Raw genomic sequence first — 22,862 nt, 5'->3', positions numbered from 1 at the left:
CTTGTGCAGGCCTTGCAGGCTGTCGTGATCAGAGCTCAAAGCTGACTCTGCTGTGCAGGATCTGGAAGAGAATACCTAGAAAGCTCTCACTCCCATAAGAAGGGCCACTCTGGGGCCTCAGCAGGATGGCAGTGTCCCTTTGAAGCACATTGCCACAGGCTCTAGCAGCACATACTGTAGGACTGCTAAGGCTTCCCAGGCACTGTGCCCTGCTTACCTCGCATCCCCCAGTTGACGGCGTTTGTGCTGTCGTAGTGGAAGAGTTCAGCACTGGGAGGCTGCAGGAGAAATGAGCACACAGAGGGGTCAGCACGAGGGGAGTTCAGATAAATACTCAGCCCTTCTATCGCACCTTCCATCTGGGGATCTCAAAACGTTTTACAAATGTTATAATTAATCCACCCCGAGGTAAGTATCATTCCCCTCATTTTACAGATGAGGAAACTGAGGCACGGGGAGGTGAAATGACTTGCCCAAGATCACATAGTGAGTTAGTGGCAGAGTCAGGAATACCACCCAGGGCTCCTGACTCCCAGCCTATGCATCAATCATGGGACCATTTCTAAAGTCCTTGTTGCCCAAAGTTACACAACAAAGACATCACTCTGGAAAGCACACACCTCCCCACACTCTGAAGCAGAGATTCTTTTTCCCTGCATCTGAACTCCAGGAATCTGGAAGAGATTTTACTTTCAGGGTACGGCACTTGCCGCTCCTAGATTCCCAGGACTGGGTGAAACTTTTCTGATCTCTAGTTTCTACTTCGATTCCACACAAAATACACCTGGGAATCTCTGGATGTGTCTTAGCAGAGGGTGCAGTGCCTGGAGGCAGGTGCTATGCCAGGGTGCCTCTGTTCCAGGAATGCATGTACCTCCAGAAAGAACTCCCCTAATTCTGAGGATCCTGAACCCCAGACTGAGGATTCTGAACCCAGGCACAAAGAGGTTTCAATAGCCATGAGGATACTGCCCTAGACCTGCCCCCTCTCCATTCCACAGGAGGTGTATGTACCCTGCCTGTGCAGCCACTCGCCCACGAGAAACATTCCGAAACACCGCCACCTGGTGGCAGATCAGGGGTAGCCAGTGACACTCACCCTGTGCAGCCCGTTCCTTCTGTAGGCAGGGAGGGATGCAGATTTCGAAATGAGGGGATCTGAAAAGAGAAAAAACAAGCTGCATAATCCCAAGAGCTGGGACTGGTCTTTTGTGCCTGGGAAAACCACAGCTACTGAGCCAAAGCCAAGGCGTCTGGTCCCCAAACACAGCCCAGAGGAAGGAGGACGCCTGCAGGGTCTAGCCCGGGTGACAAAGCTCCCTCATAGCCACAATATTGGCAGGTGCATCAGAGAAAGGAGAAATGCAGTGCTGCAGCTGGCCCCTCCTGCAGGTGAATGCAGGAGCCCATTGGACACCTTGCCTTTACACTGCGGGGTTGGTTCCTCTGCACTTTATATTGCTGAGTCTCCCCTTGCAGGCCCCTGTCCCAGTCACCTCCCTCCCAGCTGAGGGCTGGATGCCCCTCGGAGCCCTTGGATTCTGCTCCCAGTGGCTGAGTGGGCTGTCTCCCTGGGGAATGAGAGACCAGGACAGAGACTCTGAGCACGGAGCGCTGAGTCACCTTGGGCCCAAGCAGCAGGCCGGGAGGGGCCTCTCAGGACCTAGAAGATTTTGCAATATGCACTCTGCCCCTCCACCTGAGGTGACAGACACTAATGCAAGAGGCCTCCCATCCCCACTAGGAGCTGGGTACATAGGAATATCACCATTTCCATGGGGGAAACAGACTTAGGGCGTGTCTACAATCTTAAGTCAACCTATTTTAGGTCAACACAGAGGTCTCTTTCTGTCGGTGGTGCACGTCCTCACCAGGAGCACTTCCACTGACCGAAGAGGGGAAGTGTGCGGGCAGTGAGCCAGGGTCTCAGCTCCACGCAGGTCCCCGCCGGGGACTTCTCGTCTTCCCACTCGCAGCCAAGAGCAGGGGGAAGCTGCCCGGGGCTTCTCACCTTCCCACTCCCAGCTGGGAGCAGTGGGGAAGCTGCTCGGGGCTTCTTGCTTCCGGCGGGGAGATCCACATCCAGAGTCCAGTCAGCTGCCATGCTCCCAGCAGGGAGGGGGGAGCTGGGACCCTGGTGGGTAGCAGGGCTCCCAGCGGGGACCTGTGTGGAGCTGAGAGTCCGGGCTCTCAGCCCACTACACTTCCCCTCTACAGTTGATGGAAGTGCTCCTGGTGAGCACGTGCACCACCGACAGAAGCTTGGAGAGGAGGCCTGTCAGCAGGTCCAGCAAAGCCATGAAGTCGACAAGACAGCCAACAGCCTATGTAAGGAACTCAGTGTCTACACAGACCCTGTGTCACCCTAACTACACCGACATAAGCCCTACGCCTCTCATGGAGGTGGAGTTATGATGTTGATGTAGTAGGGCACTTACATCAGCTGTTTTATGTTGACCTAACTGTAGTGTAGAGCAAGCCTGAGAGAGAAGGGATTTACCCAAGATGACAGCAAATCAGCTGCAAAACAGAGACTGGAACCCCGGAGTCCTGACTTCCACTCCCATGCTCTAATGACCAGACCACACTCCCTCCTAAAGGAAAAGCCACCCTGGCCTCTCTGCCTGCAGTGGAAACCCCCCTCCCCACCCCACTTTCACAAGGCCTGCGGATGGAGGAGCACAGAGTGGAAGGGAGGGGGAACATATACACACCACTGTCAGCCAGGTAATGTGTCCGGGGAGCTGCAATGAGAGACAAAGCAGGAAGTCAGCACAGGCAGAGAGGCATTTACTGTGATAAAAAGCCCTACCAGGCAAGAGGATCTGGGTTTGCAGAGACTGGCATCCCTCACCTGGCTTCCACGGCCAAGGACAACCTCATTTCACAGCATTCTCTGCTTCTCCCAGCACTACCCCACCCACCCTCCCACCGCTTTCATCTCCACAGCACTTAGCCTTTCCCTTCACAGCACCTTCCAAGTGAGCATCTCAAAGTGCTTTATGAATATTGGTGAGCTGAGCCTTCCTCCTGTTGTGGTAACTGGGCCTGCAGACTTACCCTGACTGTGAGCTCAGCTGTAACAAGTGAGTGGAAGTTTATAAAGGTCACAATGTCCTGTAACAACAGCTCTTGATGGGAACAGGTATGCCAGGGAGACAGAAAGACTGAATGAGTCCACACACAAAGGCCTATTGATCTAACTCAAGGGCTGGGTTAAGCTCATGCTCGATAAACAAGAAAAGTGTGGAACCAGAAATCAGTGAACCAAAACTGGTGTGTCAGAAACTAGGCCTAACTGATGGACAAAATGAAGGGATGGGCTATTCCACCCATCACTCCCTTTTGGGGTCCTTAATGAAAGAGACATTGGGGGAAAAATTAACTGCTGAAGAGAGCTTCACCATCATGGCTGCCAACCCCACCATATCCTGGGACTCTGGACCTTCTTTGTCCTAATTCTGAGAGATGCCCTGATCAGACTGGGACAGAGAAAGGGACCCAAATGACACCGCAACTTCCACCAGTTCCAGCTAAATCCCAAATACCACCTAGGATATGAGACTTTCTCTCTCTCCCCCCCCCAGCATATGTCCTCTTCCTTGCCCATCTTATTTCTTCTCTTTCCTAACCCTCTCCTTTTTAGCTTCTGTCTGGCTTAGCTGGCCAAGACCATGTATTTTGCAACAATGCTGTAAGCCTGTGACCAGAAAGAGGTAGCTAAAAGCAATGCCCTAACCAGCGCAATGCTGGTACGAGTTTGCCAGGTCTCGGATTGGTTGATAAGACCATGTGATGGGCCTGTGTGTCTCCAGCAGAGAGGTTGCAAGTGAAAGTCAGCACCAGAGACAGAAGCTGCATTTTCCATCTTTGCTGTTCTTTTCTCTCCCTTTGTGTGTTTGTCTTGTTCTGTCTTCTCAGGAAATGAGACTGGACTTTAACAACAGCTCCAGCCCATCTCAACTAACTTCTCTTTTACCTAAAAAGGAGTTATCACCATCTCTCATACCACCTAAGAGACTGTCTAACAAAGGGTTTTTTCTGAAAGGGAATGAGGGATGTTGTTAAAATGGAAGCCTAATTTAATACTTGACATTTCAAATGCTTTAACTAGTTTTCCATCTATTTCTGTATCTTTAATAACAGGTTACTAAGGATTTTTAACACGGTGTTTGCCATGGTACTAAACAGGCTGATTGAAGTCTCTATATACCAAACCCCAAACCTTGTTTAACACTGTTTAATGTTGGACAGAGACCGGGTCATGTTAACACCTTTGACTTTCTGTGCCCCTTTATTCCATCTAAATTAATGCAACCCCCCTGAAGGATTAGCCCGCATTTTACAGATGTGGAAACTGAGGCACAGAGCGAGAAAGGGCCACACAGTAAGTTGGTGGCAGAGTGGGGACCAGAACCCAGAGCTTCTGATGCCTAGACCCCTACTTTAATCACTAGACATGCTCCCTCTCTACAAAGGCCTGAGAGCAGGGATTCAGGTGGGCCCATCCTCCATGTCACTATTAGCAGCTCCTGCAGCATATTGCAGGCTTGGCCACTGGGGCTGAGGGAGGTGGCTCTGCCCATCTGCAGAGGGGAGACTGCATCTAAAGCTTTGAGGAGACTGCAGCCTTGGGCAGCTCAGAGCTGCCTTTTAAGGCCACAGTTACTCTGGCCATATGGAGAGCTGCTAACCTGTTTGTTCACAGTGGCAGCAGGTTCTGCCTCTGCTGCTCCCTCCCGCCCCCCGAGAGCTGATGCTATTATGGGACCTCAGCCAGAGCGGCAGGGCTTGCGCATGGGCTGGCTTCTCCCCCTACCCTGGGCCTCATATCCCCTGGCGGACTTGACTCCAGGCAGCCCTGAAATATCCCTGTTTTCAGAGACTGGCACTACTGAGACCCCATAGCAAGCAGGGGCATCAGCACCAGAGCAGCCAGCAAAGTCCGCCATAGGAACGCAGTCCAACCAAGAGGCCAATTGGAGGATGAGCTGGCAAGTTGTCTATGGTGCCATCTAGTGACCAGCCTGTGCAATTGCAGGTGTGTAATTCCTTTGTAGGCCTGAATTCCCCAGTCCACAGAAAATGAAGGTGGGACTGACTGTGTGGCAGCCCTACGAACGTGCAACCCTAACTCACAATGACGAGGGGTTCCCAGAGAAACTCAGACAAACCCAACGATCTCAGGAGCTGTATTTGTCTTTGTGTTTGTCATGGGCATTTCTTTGCCTCATGGATATAGCTATGGGACCAAACTAACACGAGCTCTGGTCTCCTCAAGGTTTCTCCACCATCTAGGCACTCAAACACCCTAACAGATGATATGATGTTATTCTGGCTCCCTGAGGCATTCAAAAAACCAAGCCTAAGCACCAAATACCTGAAGCACAGACCCAAACACTGGGCCCTGCGTGCCGCCTAGGGGCACGTGTGTAAAGGACAGATGGTTCCCTGATGCAGCCATCAGAGGAACGAGTTGTCCAAGACTAATTTCTTGGGGCAAACTATGTCCCTTACAAACATCCAACCTTTCCAGCCGTTGAAAGGCCCTGGTTCAGGTGTCCTTCCTTCCCCACCATGTCAACACCTCATGCCAGGTCGTGCCCTTGTCATGGAAGTAGAAGTGGGAACATAGTATGAGGCGGGAAGTAGAGATGGCAAAGTCAATGGCTGATTTTTGTGATGTGGCCATATAGTCTGAGACCCACCAACTCATTCCCCGCCCCTCCCGGCCACAGAACAGCCCCCTGCTGGGAGAGATTGCTGGCCAGCCCCGTGGATCCTTTTACGCTCACATGGCTGGATCTAATCCAGCCTGTGTAGATCTGGGCATCGGGGGTGAAAGACTGTTTATCTCATTCACAACCCCAAATGTCAGCCAGCTCCCAACCAATTAGAAACCACAAGCTCTTCATCTTGTGTGAGCCAAGAAGCCCGCCCACTGCTGCTACAGTGCACTTGGCATTCCTTACAGCCGTTCAGTGAGCTCTCGTAGCCGACTGTGTGCAGGGCCTCTCTGCTGCCGGCTGAGCTGCGGGGCGGCGTCCAGGGGTCAGCGTAAGAATTGGATCGTGCCTTCATCTCTTCCTTCAGGATCAACCTGCCGATGCCGCTCTGGATCTAGGCACCACGAGGGGAAACGGAAAGGAATACGCTTCAGACACAGGTGGGAAGTTCTCTGCAAACCAGCAGCGGCAGCACCACCCCGCCATGGTGTCAGCACACAATGCCACTAACGCTGGACTTTCCTGGTCATGCACTCAGAGCAGGTAAGGTGCCTCTTGGTGAGCACAATGGCTCCTTCCCCTCCCCAAGCAACACCTGCCCCATAAGGCAGCTCCACGCTCCCCCTGGTCACATTTCATAGGAGAGGGTTCTTGGCCAAAGTCATTAGGTCTGCGGGTGCCTGCGCAAGGGAGGGGAAAGTCCATGAAGGGAAGGAAGGCACCAAAGAACAAGTGGGCCTGAGTGGCCTAGTGCATTGGCTTCCCCTGGGAAGGCCGCAGCCTGGAATGGAGGGGTCCACAGCATGTGGATGGCCCAAGACCCACTCCTGGGGCAGAAGCATCTGGAAAAGGCAGATGCCACAGATTTACTCCAGCTGTGATCTCTGAACAAGGAGACTGGGCCAAGGCAGTCTTTCCTGGCTCTCTGCCATGATCCCTGCCAGGGCGTGTGGCCTCCAACCTTGCTGCCAGCTCTCTTCTCGTCTCCTCTGTTGCATTTCTCTCTCAGGGGAGGAGTTGAGAGGAGATGCCAGTGGGTAGGTGGGGAAAGGATGGAAACAGCCACTCACCTTGTGCATCCCCCGGTCAAACCCATCCTCTTCTCCCCCTGATGAGAATCTGCGGGCTCGCGGTGCTGCAAGGAGACAGGGGACAGGCCCAGTCAAATGCACAACATGGACAAATACAAACAGCAGGCAGACACCCAGGCGGGATTGCTAGCGATGAGCCCCAGGATGAATGTGCATGGCAAATAACCCAAAGGCTGAGGGGACTTCAGGTCCAGGGTTCTAGATGTGTCATCATCTTCCATCAGTGCCTACCCTCGATTTAACTTACATACCCTCAACACTGGGCCTTCCCTGGGGAATAAAGGCTCAAAGCCAACACCTCCCAGAAAATGACACATGCGGAAGTTGTTATTGGGTTTCCTGTGGCCTTGGCCGCACCCAGGGCAGGTCTGGCTCCCTGCGTTACCTTTGGGCGAACTTTGGAAAGGCCAGTACTCGGACTCCGAGTGGTAGTACGGGTCCGGGGAATAGGCTGGGCTGTATTTGGAGGATTGTGCAATGTCTTCGCTGGTTTTGCTTTTCGTAGCTGCAGGTGGATTGTCTGCAAAAGCAACAGAGCACGAGATTTAGGAAGGAAACCCAAGCTCTGGAGGAGATGCTGTCAGCGTCACCATGGCCGTCCCACACAGACAACCAAGTGCCTCCCAGCTCCAGTCAGTGGAACCCTCCAAACAGGCTTCAGTTTGGAGAAAACAGTTATGGCGGTGCTTCTCCCCAAAGCCTGAGGGGCCAGGTATGTCCCCCAAGCAAAGGGCAGCCAATGGAGGTAGCAAGCTGGCTGAGGCTGATGGGTCACCCACCAGACCTGGAGATCCAGCTGGGCGCGTGGCACATCCCCCTGCTCCACTCTCCCCAGTGGCTTGAAGTCTCCTGTCCTGATTGGTAATAGTCCATGATCAAAGTGCTGGACAAACGTTAACTGATCACACCTGGCACCGCCGGGAGGTCAGTAACATTGCCCCCATTCTACAGATGGCGAAGCAGGGGCACAGAGAGGGGAAGTTAAGGTCACACAGCAGAGCAGTGGTAGAACTGGGAACAGAACACTGTAGCTCCTAGCACCCAGCCCCAGGCTCAGATGCAAACAGCTGCTCTGCACAAAATGGGTCGGAATAGGTTGCCAAGCACTCTGATTGTAAGGGCTCTGTCCCGTGCGCTCCACGCCAGCCTTGCATCTTGCTCCGAGTCCACGGCGCTGAGGTGCAAATGCCGTGACATCATGATGCAGAGTCTTTGGCTGCCAGGCTGAGTTACAAGGTAGCTGCCAGGATGGTGCTGATCCAGAGCCCACTGTGATGTTGGCTGGTCCTAATTTCTTGCTCTTCCTCTTTAACCTACAATTTTCCACTGCACCAACCAAGGAAGCAGGAAAACACAAGGGCTACTGAGATCAGCTGCTCCTCCCTTCCTAGGTAACTTGCCTCAGGAATGCAATGTCATCACCAGAAAAGGGCAGTAAAAGTGCCATGCTGACCTGGGAGCCTGAGCAGAGATCCAGAGGCAAGGAGCACAGCCCCGGGACAGTGCAGAGGGAAGGAGTGCGCTTCCCAGAGGGCATGTTTGAAGGGATGGGGGGAGGTGACTTTGGCAGTACCAGGCTGTGAGGAGGGGACGTGGTGGGTTGTGTGTGTGGGAGGGGAGCCCCATGCACAATGTCATCTCTAGTTAGAGCCATGAATACAGGCCCATGGTTCCTGTGCTGAAGAGCTACGGCCCGCAGCAGCAGGGGATGGGGTCACCCCCCTGCACAAAAGGACTCTAGGTTGGCTTCAGGCCACACGGCAAACGTTGGAGGCTCCTGCTCCACCATTAAGAAAACAAAATGGCTGCCTCTTCAGAGCTAATCTCTTCCTCAGCAAGCATGCGAGGGGCAGAGGGCACCCCTGCAGGATTGCTGCCACCTTGGCTTATGGTGAGCTGAGAGAGCCGGTGCCAAACTCAACCTCAAGGCCTGGCCAGCTAAGAGTGCTCAGAGCCCCCCAGTAACATGCCAGGGGTCAGTCAGGAGAACACAGCAAAGGCAGCTACTTACAGCGCGGAGGGATGCAGACAGCCAGCAGGGGGCGTTAGGGGTGTTAGGCAGACAGGACAGAAGAGACACACGGAGGGAGAAAGGAGAGACAGAGTTACGGTTTCACAGGGAAAGCTGCTACACGAAGCAAGTTGGTGAGCACACAACAAGCCCTCCTCAGCAAGGGCCTGGCTGGTGCCAGGCGCCCTTGTGCCACCTCCCCAGACATCCCCCACTCCCACAGCCCCAGCCCTCTCTACAGGTTACCGACACTCTCTTTCAATCTGTAATGTCTGCCTGGGACGGTCAGAGGTTTTCAGGAAGTTGGGATTCTTTTTTTAGTTTTTTCCAGGTAATTTGTATTATGGCTAGTGTTAAAAAAAGCACATACTGCTCACTCCTCTCTCCTCACAGTTCTGCCAGTGCACCCTGACCCGCAGCACCCCTGCTATTCCAGCCCTGCCCTGTGCTCTGCTGTTAATGCCCTTCAGGCTCTTGACCTGCAGCACCCTCTCATCCCTTGCCATTCCAGTCCCCGTCTCCCCATGCCATCCCTCAGTCCTGACCTACAGCACCTGCTTTCCCATCTTTGGCAACTGCTGAGCACTGGAGACAAATATCTAACCTGGTGTTATATTTGAGGAGGGGATTGAACCCCCAAGTGACAGGTAAGCAGATAGATCTCCTGTGCTACTCAACTTCTCACTCCCACCACCTGGGCTCTTTGCTGAAGGCAATGTGAAATGTCACAGCTTTGTGCCTGCACTAAGTCCCACGCCCAAGGTTGCCAGCACCTCCAGCCTTTCTCGCCACCTCCTCCTGCGCCTGCCAGGGCAGCCCCATGACCTGATTCTCTGCCTAACAATGGCATTCCCCTCTGTCCTAGATTAATTTTATCTCGGTCTCACACCGGTGTAAATCTGGAGTAACCCTGTCCCAGTCCAAGGAGTTACTCAGCAGTGTAACTGGTCCCTAATCTCTGTCTGGCTCTTCCGATGCCAGGACTATTAAGTAATTGGCAATCACCCCAAAGCAACACTCAGACTGTACCGTGTCGTTTATAGATGGGGGGTTTCCGGTAGATGTTACTCTCTCCGGCAGCTGGAGGAAAAAAGAGAGAGAGAAGAAAAGAAAGAAAAGAAAAGAAAGAGAAAGGACATGGAAGTCAGTGTGTGTTTGCTGGGAGCAGCGGATATGGAGAGGGCATGGAAGAGGAGATGCAAACCCCCAGTCACTCATCTGTTACGTTCAACGTTTTTCACCTTCATGGACTTTAAGCAAAAAAATGCAACCTAGTTCCAAGGCATTTCATCAAAGATGGATCAGGGTCTGGTTTGGCTTACGAGGTGGGGGAGAAAGAGGGTTAAACCTGTTTTGGAAGCTAAGCACCCAGATACTATAGTGATGGGTGCTACAGAAAACCCTAGGGTGGGGAGGTAGTGTGTGTGCTAGAGGACATGCAGTGAGCATGCTCAGTGTTAACACCATGCACTGGCACTGACAGAATGGCAGATGCTTCTCCTTCCTGTCCCCGCTGTTGGCTCTTCTCAGACAAAGGTGTCTTGGAGGGGAAGAGAGAGGGGACACCTAGAGACCAAGGATCTGGGGGTACCTCTCTGTCAGTCAGCCCCATGGAGTGGGCTGTTACTGATGGATTTTCAGGAGGGAGATCATTTCTTGGGGGCACAGGTGTCTAGAAGAACTATCCATGATCCACCTGAGAGCAAACCAACATCAGCCAAAGCCTCTTTCAGCAAGGGAGAAATAGAGCTAGCTGGGAAGGGGAAGCTACCTGGAGACTGTGCCTATAGCTACCCTACCAGCGCTAGGGCCTATCAGCTGAGCTGGCGGAGCAGGGATGGGGCCATCCATAAAAGACATCAGCAAAGGGGCAGGGGAGCTCCGGTCCGCACATATAGCTGTGGTGGTGGGGTGGCTGGACAGGGAGAGGGTCGAGATAGGGCCATTGCAGGGAGCATGGGACCCTGCAGGTGTGTGTAGAGCTGGTCACCATGGTGGTGGCTGCGGCCATGGATTGGTTACATGGGCGAGCATGAGGAGAAGGCTGTGAGGCTGCAGCTCCAGTCCAGGCCCTCGGTATCCACCTTGAGAGATGCTAATTCTGTACTATGTATGTGCATACTAAAAGTGGCCTGGATTTTTTAAACACCTTCCCCAAAATCTGGGTACCTTTGGTCCCAGGTCACCAGCTCGGCCCACTCTAGAGACAAGGGCTAACTGCAACATAAGGAATCTAGGTTTGCAGTCAGCACCCCACCACCCAAGTCTGGGGGTTTAAATCAGGCCCATCTCAAAGGTGAACTTGAGAGCCAGTTAAATGGCTTTAGAAGGGGGGACAGGTCAAAGGTCCCTTGAACTTATTAGGGTGGGTTTGCTTTACATGGACTGAGTGGATAGTTTTGGATTTGACGAATGGTCCAGTCTGTCCCTGTGACTGCAGCTGAGAGAGGGAGTGAGTACCTTCTTGCTGCCCTATTGTGTATCCTGAAGAAGTGGGACAGGTGCTTGTTTCCCTCCCAACCCCTCAGAAGATCAGTGGATGGATTGAGGGGGCAGTGGGCCTTACCTGGTGGCCCCCTGGAGTCCCTGCTGGAGGGGAGCAGCCATCTGGCAAGCCCAGAAGACTCTGGGGGAAGGGTGCACCGGGCCCTAGGGGGAGTAGGAGGAGTATAAAATAAATCATCTGTAAAGAATGGGTGTAGAAAAGCTTCTAATCAGAAAAGCTTTGCCTTGTGATCCTCTAGGGAAGGGAAGGCAGGGTCCTTGCAGGGAATTTCACTTTGTGGGGGGCAGGAAGCAGTGGGAAATGGCAGGGGAGGGTATAGCAGACTCTGGACGATGGGAAGTTTAGGTGGGGTTAAAGCTGCAGGTCTTGTTTATGGATGGCCTTTACCATGGGACGTGTCCTGCTGCTGCTAGCTGACTCTAGGCAGGCAGTGGTGCTACTCATGCAATACACACGTACAGCACATGCATGCATGCAATAGACACAGTGCTCCCCACAGGCCGGAGGTTTCCAGAGCCTACCTGGAATGTGGAAATGCTTGGGAGCTTGGTATGAGGTTGGAGTAGAAGACCTCACATCTAACTGGCTATAGTAGGGGGAGCTGCGCCCACTCTCTGTGCCTGGAAAGCACGGATCGGAGGGAGTGACAGTGATTGAGAGAGAACAAGAGGCAGAAGAAAACTGGTGTTAAATGCAGCCATGTTAGAAGAGCAGCAAGCCACCTGAGTCAATGGCTGGGGAGGAAGGAAGGGATGGATGGATGGGGGTGTGGTTTCCTACACACGTCGTGAGGGAGGAACTGAGGGTTTACAGACAGGGATAGATGGGAACCAGAGGAAAATCCACAGGTGCATGCCATTCAGGGGCCTAGCCCAGAACCCATTGCAGGGGCCCCAAACTCCTGTCCAGGATTTCCCTGTCATTCTCACTGTTATGGCAAAGTCTTTGATGGCGACTGTGCTAAGAGCTTTATCTACAGGGGTTGGAGCCTTACTGAACAACATGGGGGGAAACCCAGCAGAGGGCAAGTCTGCCAGACTCATTTCTCTCTGGGTTTTCCTGCCCATCCCTCCGCCCCCCCCCGATTTCAAGGTACAGCTGTGCCCTTCTTCCTCACCCGAAGATGTGCTAGCCCGGGGGGGGTGTGAGGATTCACCCCCAGCGTTGACAGGTACATGCATTCTGATGCATCCCTCGTTTCCCAGGATAAGCAAGTCGAGCATCAGCCACGCCGCTAGTTCCAGTGCCAGCATGGAGCCACCATCTTGGATTTTCTGTAGTGATGGGGCGATGCTGTGACTGAGTTGAGTATGAGACAGGAGGAAGGCCCCAGGGAGCGGAATTAGCTGAACTGGATTGTGCATAAGGCAGCCAAAGGCAGATCACTCCACCACTCTCTAGGGCACACACCCCTAGGAAAGGAAATCCCCCATCCCAGCATCCTGCAGGCACTGTCGAATTTAACTCCTCCTTGTTCGGAGTTGGGATTTCCCAACATGACTTGCGCTGCTGCCAAAGGGATGGCCAAGGCCTCCGGGAGAGGCGTGCGTGTCCTTGTGATCCCAGCACGCTGCTCTGCTGCTCTCCGCTGGCTGTTTTAACCTGGGCCAGGCCTGGTGGTGGGGGGCCAATGTCCTTACCTGAGCGGTAGTAATGATGTGGGGAGCGTGGGATGGTGGGAGACATGCCCTGGCGGCTGTAGGTGGGGGAGTCGATGTAGCCCGGGCTGGAGGCCCGTCTCTGCCGTATGTCAATACTTTCATAGATATCCTGGATGGGTGAAAGGAGATGTGAATAAAGGGCATGGGTCAGAGAAGGTGCATGCGCCTCAGGCTCTGGGGCATGGAGATAGCTGAAACAAGGCCTCATAAAGGAGTCATAGAGTGGGGGAAGGAGGTGTTTGTATAGGCAGAGTCACAGCTTTTCAGGAAGGCAGGGTCTTCTCTTTCCTTCAGGGAAACGCCCCCCCTACCCCCATGACAGCCAGAGACACTGACTCTTCTCAGCTAGGACAGGGTAAAGCCTTTGTGATGTAAAGGCACAGTGGGTGTGGTGAGCTGGGTGGTGCACAGGCCTTGTGTGGCTGTGGAATGGGTGTACAGTGCAAAGCAGCCATCTGGCATTTAGAGACAACAAGTCATGCATCTCCCACGTGAGCTCTGCTCCTCTCAGCATGCGTGGGGCTTAACAGCAAGAGCTGACTGGAGTCATGAGTCCCCCTGCAATGGATCTTTGGAAGCAGAGCAGCTGAGAAACACCACATTCCCATTCTTTAGTGGTTTGACTTTCTTGGTGCCTGGAGAATTCCCCGTTTGTTCCCCTCCCAATGTCCCCAAAAGAGGGATGCCTCCTCCCCCACCCCAATGGTTTGGCCAAGGAAGGCTGGACATCTCTCTCCAGAACCTGTCAACATTGCTCCAAGATGCAACTGATGGGCCCACCTTTATGTAACAAAGGTCTCCCCCCTCTTACACCAGGGCTGAGCACACGGACCCTGCTCCCTGTTCCAGAGCAATCTCAGGCAAGCATGGCAGGACTGTGGGGCTGGCACTGCAGTCCTAACTTGAAGAAAGCAACTTCCAGTAGAATTACTGCATTAGCATCATAAGCCAGATTCACTCCCGGTGTAATTCCACTGACTTCAATGGAGTTACACCAAGAAGGGATTCAGCAGCCCAACAGCTGTCTCCATGCAGAACCCCCATTGTCAGGCATGAGGGGTCCCCTTGGTCCAGCCAAATCCTTAAGTTATAACTCCATGCAGGTCCCACCCACCTCCAGCCTTGCGGTCCCAGAGGTCTCTGGAGCACAGTGTATTTACCTGAGAATACGGAGACAGCGTTCCAAGGGACTGGAGGGAGCAGGAGGTCCAGAGACAGTACAGGAGGGAGAGAAGAGAGAGGGACATGATTAATGGATGATGTGACTGACCCGGGCCTCACAGCACTTCATCTGCCCCAAATTACAGCCCTCTTAGTGAAACCACAGCCACATTAAAATGGCCAGGCACTGAGGGAAGCCTGTGGGAGAGAAGGCTCCATCGATGGGAAATAAATAGCAGCCTGTCCCTCCACCTCAGCCACTCTGAGTCCAGGCTGGAGCACAGAGGGGCTGCCTTGATCCCATCCAGCCAGTGCTCCAGGAGAAATGCCTGGTAGAGGAACTCATGGGAGCAACTCATTTTTCCTCCTGGGGAAGAGACTTTGGGGGAATTCTTCAGCTTCTTTCATTTGGTGCAGAATATCCCCCCTCCCCTTCACTGGAGCTGGCAGGCAGGCGCTCCCATGGCCATGCTGGGATTTCCCTCATGCTGGGATACACAATGTATGGGAGAGTGAAGCCATCCAAGCTTGGCTTTCCCAGTTTGGAAACAACTGAAACAACCAGCCCTTGGAGCCCGTAAATCAACCCCTTGCCTGCTCGTGTCTACGGAGTCTGACCTGTTCACAGAACGTCTGGCTCTGCATGCTTGGAGCAAGACTCCAGATACAATGCTAAGTCCAAGAGGGTCCTGCTCTTGCCAACCCAGAGCCCTAGTGTTCAGAGGGGATTTCTCCTCTCTCCTGCCTGTCTGAGTTTCACATACAAATAATGACATTACAGCAGCTGCACAGACCGGGAGGTGAGGGGAAATGCCCTCAGAGGATGAGAAGGGACGGGCTGAACCTGGAAAGCTCCAGATGCGAATGTCTGGCTATGATGCTTCCCTTGGAGTTGGTGAAACAGCAGCAACTAACTCAATGGGGAGGATATAAACAGATGGGAGTTAAGCGAGGTCAGATGGGTTCACAGGAGACACCATCCCACTATGAAACACGGCTTTGTGACCTACTGTGCACATACAGGGGTCAGAAGATGCCACCAAGAGCAGCACTGGGCTGTCTGGACAACACACTGAAATTGCATCAATTCAAGGGGTTTACACCAGACAGCTGCGAATACAGCGAGACCCACTCAAAGCAAAAGGCTCCAAACCCCACCCCACAGCGTGCGAGCCCTCGGTAACAGCCTGTTGCTGAGCCATCTGACACACAGTAGCTTCCCATGCTACCTTTCTGTTGCCATCTCAGTTGCACTGTCCCCTGGCGTTGGAGGTCTGTGCCGTTGCATGCCATCCCTGTCTGTGTCATAGGCCATGTCGCTGTCCACGAGAGGCCCTAACATGGTAACCTGCATTCTCTGCTTTATCCAGAGATCATTTGCAGGCGCAGCTCATATGGATGAAAGGCAGCAGAGCCCCCAGCGCACAGTGCTGCAGAGCGCCTCAGGGGGCAGTTGCCTTAGCCAGCTCACAAGCCAACCACCCGTAGACCTGGGACAAAGCAGAGGTGCAAGGAATCCAGAAGCCAGCAGGGTGTTTTCTTAGCTTCCCCCCATATGGTGCTTTCCAGAATCCAGGGCCCCATTCTCCTCTTGCCTACACCAGTTTTACACTGCGGAATGTCAGCGACCTCCATGGACTAAATCTCAAGTTACACAGGTGTAAGGGAGAGAAGAACCAGGCCCTCAGTGCCCCAAGGCCCTGATCTGAGGCCAACAGGAAACTCAACACAACACAGTGAGGCTGTGTACTGAGCTGTGCTTCCTGGGCAGGTGAGAGCCCCATACAGCTCCAGAACACTGCACACAAAGGACAGCGTCACTGCTCCCACCTTGGTACAGAGGGCACAGACAGCTGAGTGCTCTGGACGGCTGGCTCACGATGAACCCTGGCACCTGCTTCACACTGGAGATTTCAGAGAAGTCATTGCTGGTTATTACAAAGGCCTCTTCTGTGACCATTTTAAAGGGCCCAATTCTGCCCTCAGCTTCTGCAGTCCTCAGTGGGACCTGGATCAGGCAGGATCTGGCTTCCTTCCAGGTCAAACCCATGCACTCATCTCCTTCCCATTTAAGTGGGTGAAATTGTCCAGCAGTCCCAGCCTGCCCCCAGGAGTAGGGCAGGGGAAGTCCCATGCCAAGGGCTGTGTTGGTTTCCTTCCACACAGCTCTTTCTAATATCCCCGTGGACATGGACAGCACCATTCAGCTCCCCTGCTCCCTTCCCGTCCCCATCCAGTGGCGTCAGCGTTAGATAAGGGCTGTCCTGCCGAGACCCTTGCTCTGCGGACACTGGTGTGGCTTCCCTGCAGCAGGCCATCTGGTGAGCCTGTCCTGCACCCCATCTAAGCAAGAGGGTGCTCTTTGGAAAATGGACTGCAGGGTAAATAGCTGCAATTAAGAATCAGATTTTCAACAGCACCATTTGGTGTGTGAGCAATTCAGGTGCACGTAGAGTGACCCCGCTGCAGATCTGAACTTACAGTCTGTGCTGGGCTGAGGGTGCTGCGGAGACACCCCCTTCCCCTCATTCATTTCCTGGGCTCAGTGCACTGGGCGACATTCCCCAGAGGAGCCATTCCTTGGGGCCACCTTTCTCCCCAAAGCACTCCCTTCAGATTATGTGGTGTGACCAATCGCCAATGGCCTCCATCAGCATGGGCAGAGTCATAGATTGTCACTAACTGATGCTGTAGCAGTTTTCTGGCTCACTCTTGTGGCCCACAGTGGAGGAGGCTGGGGCCAAGGTTCTCCTGTCCTGGCCCATCCTGGATTTCCAGACAACAGACAAGAATCCTCCTTGGAGATGTTCTAGGCCAGATTCTGTTCTTGGTTCCCCCACTGTAAATCTGAAGTAACCCCACTAATGCCAATGGAGTTATTCAGGATTTGCACCCACAGAACTGTAATAAGAATCTGTGTCCGCCCCCCCCGCAATAACCCTCATCAGATCCTGAGGTCCCTGTCTGCAAATGCCAAGACTCAGTACCTCCCCATAGCTATATCTCTCCAGCGTCTCATCTGACGTGTATCTGTGATAGGGCTCGTAGGAAATGAGGTCGGGACGCTGCACCTCGTAGATGGCTTTAATCTTGGGAAGAGCTGCCAGGTCTTTGTAATTAAGGATCTCATTATCCACTTTAGCCTAGGAGACGGAGAGACAGAGGCAGAGAGACGGAGACAGAGAGAAAGATGAGGAGAAAGGGAAGGGAAGGCTGGAATATACAGTGTGACGCTCCCATCAGAGCAAACAGAACCGGTGTGTCACCACAGGAAAGGTAAAAACGTAAGGAGATGTCCTCATGAGAGGCACAACATTCTCCCAGGAAGAGAAGAGGCAGCAGTGGGGAAAGGGCTGGGTGGGTCATGGTGTTGAACTGCCTTGGCAATACTCTTCCGAGATCTCCCATTCATCATAGAGGGCCTGCTGAGGTCAAGGCAGGCAGACACTCAGGGTAGACTTACCCCCAAAGACCCCTTCTGCATCCCCATTGCTTGCATTGCAGATTGGAATTGAGATCCTGCTGCTCCCAACCTGATCTGTGCAGGGAGATCTCCTTCTCCTGTCCCCGCTGGAACATATGGAGCCACCCTTTCCCCATCACATCGGAGACTCTGTGACAGAGCTGTACTTACACAGATGACTCGGTTGGGGGAACCAATACTGGAACCAGGGGGCGAGATGGAGGTTTCTGATGTTCTTCTGTGCTGTGTGCATAGAAAACCACAAACTGGATCAGAACTTAAGCTGTCCATCATTCAAATCATGGAGATTATGGGACCAAATCCAGCCTTGACACAACGCAGGCATAACACCATTGAAATCAATGGAATTTCACTTGCTTATATCAAGGCTGAATTTTTCCCCACCGTCTAACTCCAGGACAGGGACAGCACCCACGCTCCCAGCAGCAGGTTATAACCCTGTGAAACTGCCCAGCAATGCCCTCTGTACTCCCTTCCAATCACTAAGGTTGTTGGTATATCGACATTCTGTCTGGGTTTGCATAGGCCAAAATGTCCAGTCCACTTTAATGGCCAGATTCAGATCCAGCAAGACAGGCTCTGCACATTAAAATCGAATGATTTTGAAAGACACGCAGCTGTTAATCATACCTAATGCTAACTGAGAACACTAGAGGGAACTTGTTGCAGGGCTTGGAAGGTTGAAGAGGCAATCTGTGGGTTTGCTTCCATAAAAAGTTTGTTTCTGGCGATGACTTCAGTCCTTCAGACCACCCGCTGCAACGGCCTGTCAGTGAATTGGCAGGCATGGTTTATTCCAGCATTGCTCTGGCATCTTGCACTACAACCGACAATGCATGTTCAATGTGCACCTGAGGACTGTGAGCATGGCCAGCAGCCTCGCCACGGACAAAGGCCTCCCAGTGCTTCTTCTGAACGGCACACAAGATAGGGGATTGAGCAGGCCGAGTCATCAAACTTTTCAGCAGGGTGGAAAGGAGCTTTACAGCAGCTTGCATCCTGCAGCATGGCTGTCAAGCTGTCACTGAGACAGCAGGGAAGCAAGGGGCTGATCTGGCTTATCCTGATGTTATGAAGGGTGCAAAGACAGGCAGCTTTGATGGGCCATATGGTGACTGCTCTCCTGGCCTGGAACATTCCTGGGTTTGTGTCTACCTACAATTTAACAATCGGAACAACCAAACACCCACTAAAGCACAGAGAGTCTGGCCGGTCTCTGACTCTGTGGGCTGGAAGCATCTCTCCGCAGGGAGGAGGAAATGGCATGTGGCGTATGGAGGAATGATGCCTCCTCACAGTGCTCAATAGCACTCCCTGCAGACATTTACAGATCTGCAGCTGCTCTTCAAATGGAGTCCTGGCCATGACTCCCCATGGCGAGAAGGATGATGGCTGCAATGCAAAACCTCAGAGGCGGGAGGGGGATCCTCAAAGTTCTGGGTTGCCGAGGACCCTTTGGAAAGCAGGAAGCTGAATGTGCTGACCCTTGGGCCAGGGTCTTGCAGCGTTTTTGGTATGGCGGGTCCCCCTCAGTTTGGGCCTTCCCCACATAACTCATTTCCAGCCAGGGACCAGAGCTCTCAGGGGCACTTTCAGAGATGTCTGCTTGTCTTGGAGGCACACTGAAGCGTGCTTCTGGCCCAGCCACCTGTCACAGAAACTCCATCAGGAACCTCTGATGCTCCAGCTTACCTTCAATTTCTTCTCTGCTCTTGCTGCCTGTTTGCAGATCGGGTGCCACACTTCAGAACCTGAAAGCCAGGGGAACAGCAGAGGATCAGAGCCTTTCAACTCGCCACTGGAGAGACCAAATTGCCACTCATAGTCAGAACCAGGTGTAATAAGTACCCCTCCATCCTGACTGGCAGCACACCCAGCTAGCTTAGTCCTGGACCTGCAAGCAGCTCTGCAGATGCACTTCAATCCTGCCTTACAACTGCCCCCACTATTCTAGTCCTGGACCCCGACAGCTCCGCTGAGAATCCCCAGTCCTGGTCTGCAGCCTCTCCTGCTGTTCCAGTCCTGGGGTTCTTGGGAGCAAAGCCTGCAAGTCATATGCATCTTTTAGATCAGTGGGTCTCAACCAGGGGTACGCATAGCCCTGGGGTACGCAGAGGTCTTCCAGCATCAACTCATCTAGATATTTTCCTCGTTTTACAACAGGCTACATAAAAAGCACTAGCGAAGTCAGTACAAACTAAAATTTCATACAATGACTTGTTTATGCTGCTTTATATACTATACACTGAAATGTAAGTACAATATTTATATTCCAATTGATTTATTTTATAATTATATGGTATAAATAAGAAAGTAAGCAATTTTTCAGTAATAGCACGGTGTGACACTTACATTTTTATGTCTGATTTTGTAAGCAAGTCATTTTTAAGTGAGGTGAAATTTGGGGTACACAAGAGCAATCAGACTCCTGAAAGAGATATAGTAGTTTGGAAAGATTGAAAGCCACTGTTTTAGATTGTCAGCTCTTTGGGGCAGGGGCTGTTTTGAGATCTGAATCCTGTACAGCGCCAAGCACATTCCAGCAAACTCCTTTCACCTGTGATGTAAACTTGAACTTGAATCCAGGTCTCCACAGATGACAAGCCAGTGCAACATCCCCCTCCTATACCTATGGGTCTGTCAATGGGAGACCCTGTGAGCCTGTAAATGGTGCGAGTCTGCATCGAATGACCAAGGCATGCCAATGGAGCCCTCACTGATGGAATACTGAGTGAGATTTAGACGGAATAGCTGCACAGCTTCTGCCGGATGGGAGGAAAGCGACAGGCGCCCAAGCCCAGCAATGTCTCTGTTAGTCTTTGATTTTGTCAGGTTTATTGACTTTCCTGGGCACCTTCTATATTAAAGTGTGGCCACAGGAATGTCCTTGGACTGGGGCTGATGGATAGGGGGGCCGGGCAGAGGCACTGGACCAGTGCTTTAATATGATCCTTTGTGCCTCAAAATAATGCGTAATTCTCCCTTTCCAATCCATTGTAGCCTCTCTAGCTCCCAAAGCCCGAGATTACTGGCTGGTAAAAGTCAGTGTAAGCTCACAGATCCTCTGTTCTCTTGGCTACATAAGTCATTCACTGTTGAATCTGATTGTGCAGATGGGTAGATAGAAGACTAAAACACTACCAGCTAAATGCCAGACAAATAACTCACCTCAGAGGTGAAGAAACAGATTATTTAAAAATAAACTTTCAAACAGAAGAAAGGGAACTGCAGGTAGAAAACTGACAGAAACAACAAACCTCGACTGGAAAGTCCATTCCCCATTTACCTACCTACCAGGACCTGTGTTCAGGATTCCGTGCTTTTCCTGGAAACAGCGGAGCATTGTCCTGCCCCATCCCTGCTTTAGGTAGCCATATTAGAATCAGCTGTTCCTGGGGTAACACAGAATCTTGAACTCAGGTCTTGGCTGGTAACGTTTGACGTTCACCTGTGAGAGCAGGAACCAGCCCCCAAGGGAATTCAGGATCAGAGTCAAGATGAGAATGTGGCTGTAGCAGCCCCAGACTGGGCATGTACCAACACAATCCATCCGATAGTCCTGGTTCATAAATCATCAATTCCAGAAAACCAGACCCCTTTTCTTCCTTCACCCATTTGTAGGTGTTACATTTTGGGCCCCTGGATGCCATGACAGAACCAGCCTGTCACAGGCCATGCATTAGGGATGACAGCCAGGTGCAGAGCTTTCATAAAACACCCCTGCCTCCCCACCAAACAAGGGACGTGCTTCTGGGAGCATGCTGGCTGACATTCCAGCATGACACTAATGGCATGGCCACTCCCCCGTGTTCACGCCAACACGATTAGCATCTCACGGAGGAGTCAGTCAGCCCCGGGCGGAGGGCTCCTGCCACAAATCCTGCAGTGCAGGAGTGGGAGGGACCCAGCCCTGCAATTACCCCACAGACCTACAGGGGTAATTAATGACTCAGGGTGACAGGCAGCTGCAGGTTACCAAAGGGAAAACACACCCTCCCTCAGAGCTGGAAATAGCCCCAAAGGCAGCTTCAGCAAGGGATGAACATCTCCAGAGACCCGATTATTTATTTCCTTCTTGCTGAAACCAGCCACCTGTGCTGCATGGCTTAGCCCTTTCAGTGCTGCACTCAGCAGAACCTGGAAACAGAGGAGGGTTGGTTTTGTGGTTAAGGCACTGGAGTGGGACCCGAGAGATCTAGGTTCAATTCCCAGGCTCACAGTGAGAGCTCAAACATACTCCTTAAACCAATAGTGGCCACTGATTGTGGTGTGTCTGTTTCTCAAGTTGGGCACCCAAAACCTGTGGCCATTTATGAAAATGCTGGTCTTGTTCTCTCTGTGCCTCAGCCTTCCCACTGCAAAATGGGAACAAGGAGGCAGCTCCTTACCTCACAGGGGACAGCGAGGACTAACCTCTGAACAGTGTGAAATGCTCTAGACACTACAGTGCTGGAGGCCCAAGAAGTTCCTAGATAGGTGGCTCTTTAGCCATGGATGGGAATCCCCCACCTGGCCCAGTGGCTTGTGTGTTCCAGTGGTGCTGGCCAAGGGCATGGGCCGGCATGCTCCAACAGCGCTGATGAAGTTAATATGTTGTGTGCACGTGCGTTACTGACAGTGACTCTGAGCGAGAAACAAGCTGGCCAGGAGGGGCAATTTCTCCTCCAGGAAAATGTCCCCAGGTCCCTGAGACCTCCCTCTTTCGCTCTTATAGATATGCTCTGACTTAGGGTTACCATTCGTCCGGATTTACCCGGACATGTCCTCCTTTTTGTGTTAAAAATAGCGTCCGGGGGGGAATTTGCAAATCACTAAAAATGTCCGGGATTTCCCCCCCATGCAGAGCGAGGCGCGGCTGGGAGGGCTGCAGGAAAGTCAGCCGCTCGCATGGGGCTCTGGCAGCCAGAGCCCTTCCCCCGCAGCTTGCCGGGCTGGACTCCGGAGCAGCAGTAGAGCTCCTCCTCCCCCCCCGCCCCCCGCATTCTGAGCCGGCCGGCCTGCCGGGCTGTTTGCATCGGGCCTCGGCAGCTCCTCCTCCCCCCACTTCTCCTTCTCCCCTGCTCCCTCGCTCCGGCAGCACTGTGCGGGGGCAGGGACCGGGTTGTGTGTTGCGCTGGGGAGCGCAGCCACGTGTCCGGCTCCGCACAGAGCCCAACACCATGTTCTGAGCGGCAGGGTAAGGGGGCCAGGGGGCAGGAGAAGGGGCAGGGAGCTTTTGGAGG

General features: G+C 52.8%; 1 protein-coding gene across 7 annotated transcripts in view; it reads right to left on the bottom strand.

Annotated features, from left to right (window-relative positions):
* ABLIM3 (actin binding LIM protein family member 3) overlaps positions 1 to 22,862 on the bottom strand; it is a 105,276-nt gene that overhangs the window by 4,892 nt on the left and 77,522 nt on the right. The window contains exons 9-21 of one of the 7 annotated variants that reach the window (XM_026658044.2): positions 19,333 to 19,391; positions 17,791 to 17,862; positions 17,144 to 17,299; positions 14,156 to 14,185; positions 12,975 to 13,104; positions 11,856 to 11,954; positions 9,858 to 9,908; positions 7,203 to 7,337; positions 6,797 to 6,861; positions 5,973 to 6,120; positions 2,715 to 2,744; positions 1,100 to 1,158; positions 218 to 278 (exon numbers count right to left, since the gene is read on the bottom strand). In XM_026658044.2, the coding sequence (XP_026513829.1) occupies positions 218 to 278; positions 1,100 to 1,158; positions 2,715 to 2,744; positions 5,973 to 6,120; positions 6,797 to 6,861; positions 7,203 to 7,337; positions 9,858 to 9,908; positions 11,856 to 11,954; positions 12,975 to 13,104; positions 14,156 to 14,185; positions 17,144 to 17,299; positions 17,791 to 17,862; positions 19,333 to 19,391 (1,095 nt within the window). Of the gene's footprint in view, positions 1 to 217; positions 279 to 1,099; positions 1,159 to 2,714; positions 2,745 to 5,972; positions 6,121 to 6,796; positions 6,862 to 7,202; positions 7,338 to 9,857; positions 9,909 to 11,394; positions 11,478 to 11,855; positions 11,955 to 12,974; positions 13,105 to 14,155; positions 14,186 to 17,143; positions 17,300 to 17,790; positions 17,863 to 19,332; positions 19,392 to 22,862 lie in introns of those variants that run through there. The other 6 variants (XM_029912946.1, XM_029912947.1, XM_029912949.1 and 3 more) reach the window with 6 other exon arrangements.

The sequence above is a fragment of the Terrapene carolina genome, unplaced genomic scaffold, assembly GCF_002925995.2.
Source record: "Terrapene carolina triunguis isolate 2854851 unplaced genomic scaffold, T_m_triunguis-2.0 Scaffold395, whole genome shotgun sequence".
Taxonomy (NCBI): Eukaryota; Metazoa; Chordata; order Testudines; family Emydidae; genus Terrapene; species Terrapene triunguis.
Note: the sequence above shows the minus strand (reverse complement) of the source record. Positions and strands in the feature narration are given on the sequence as shown.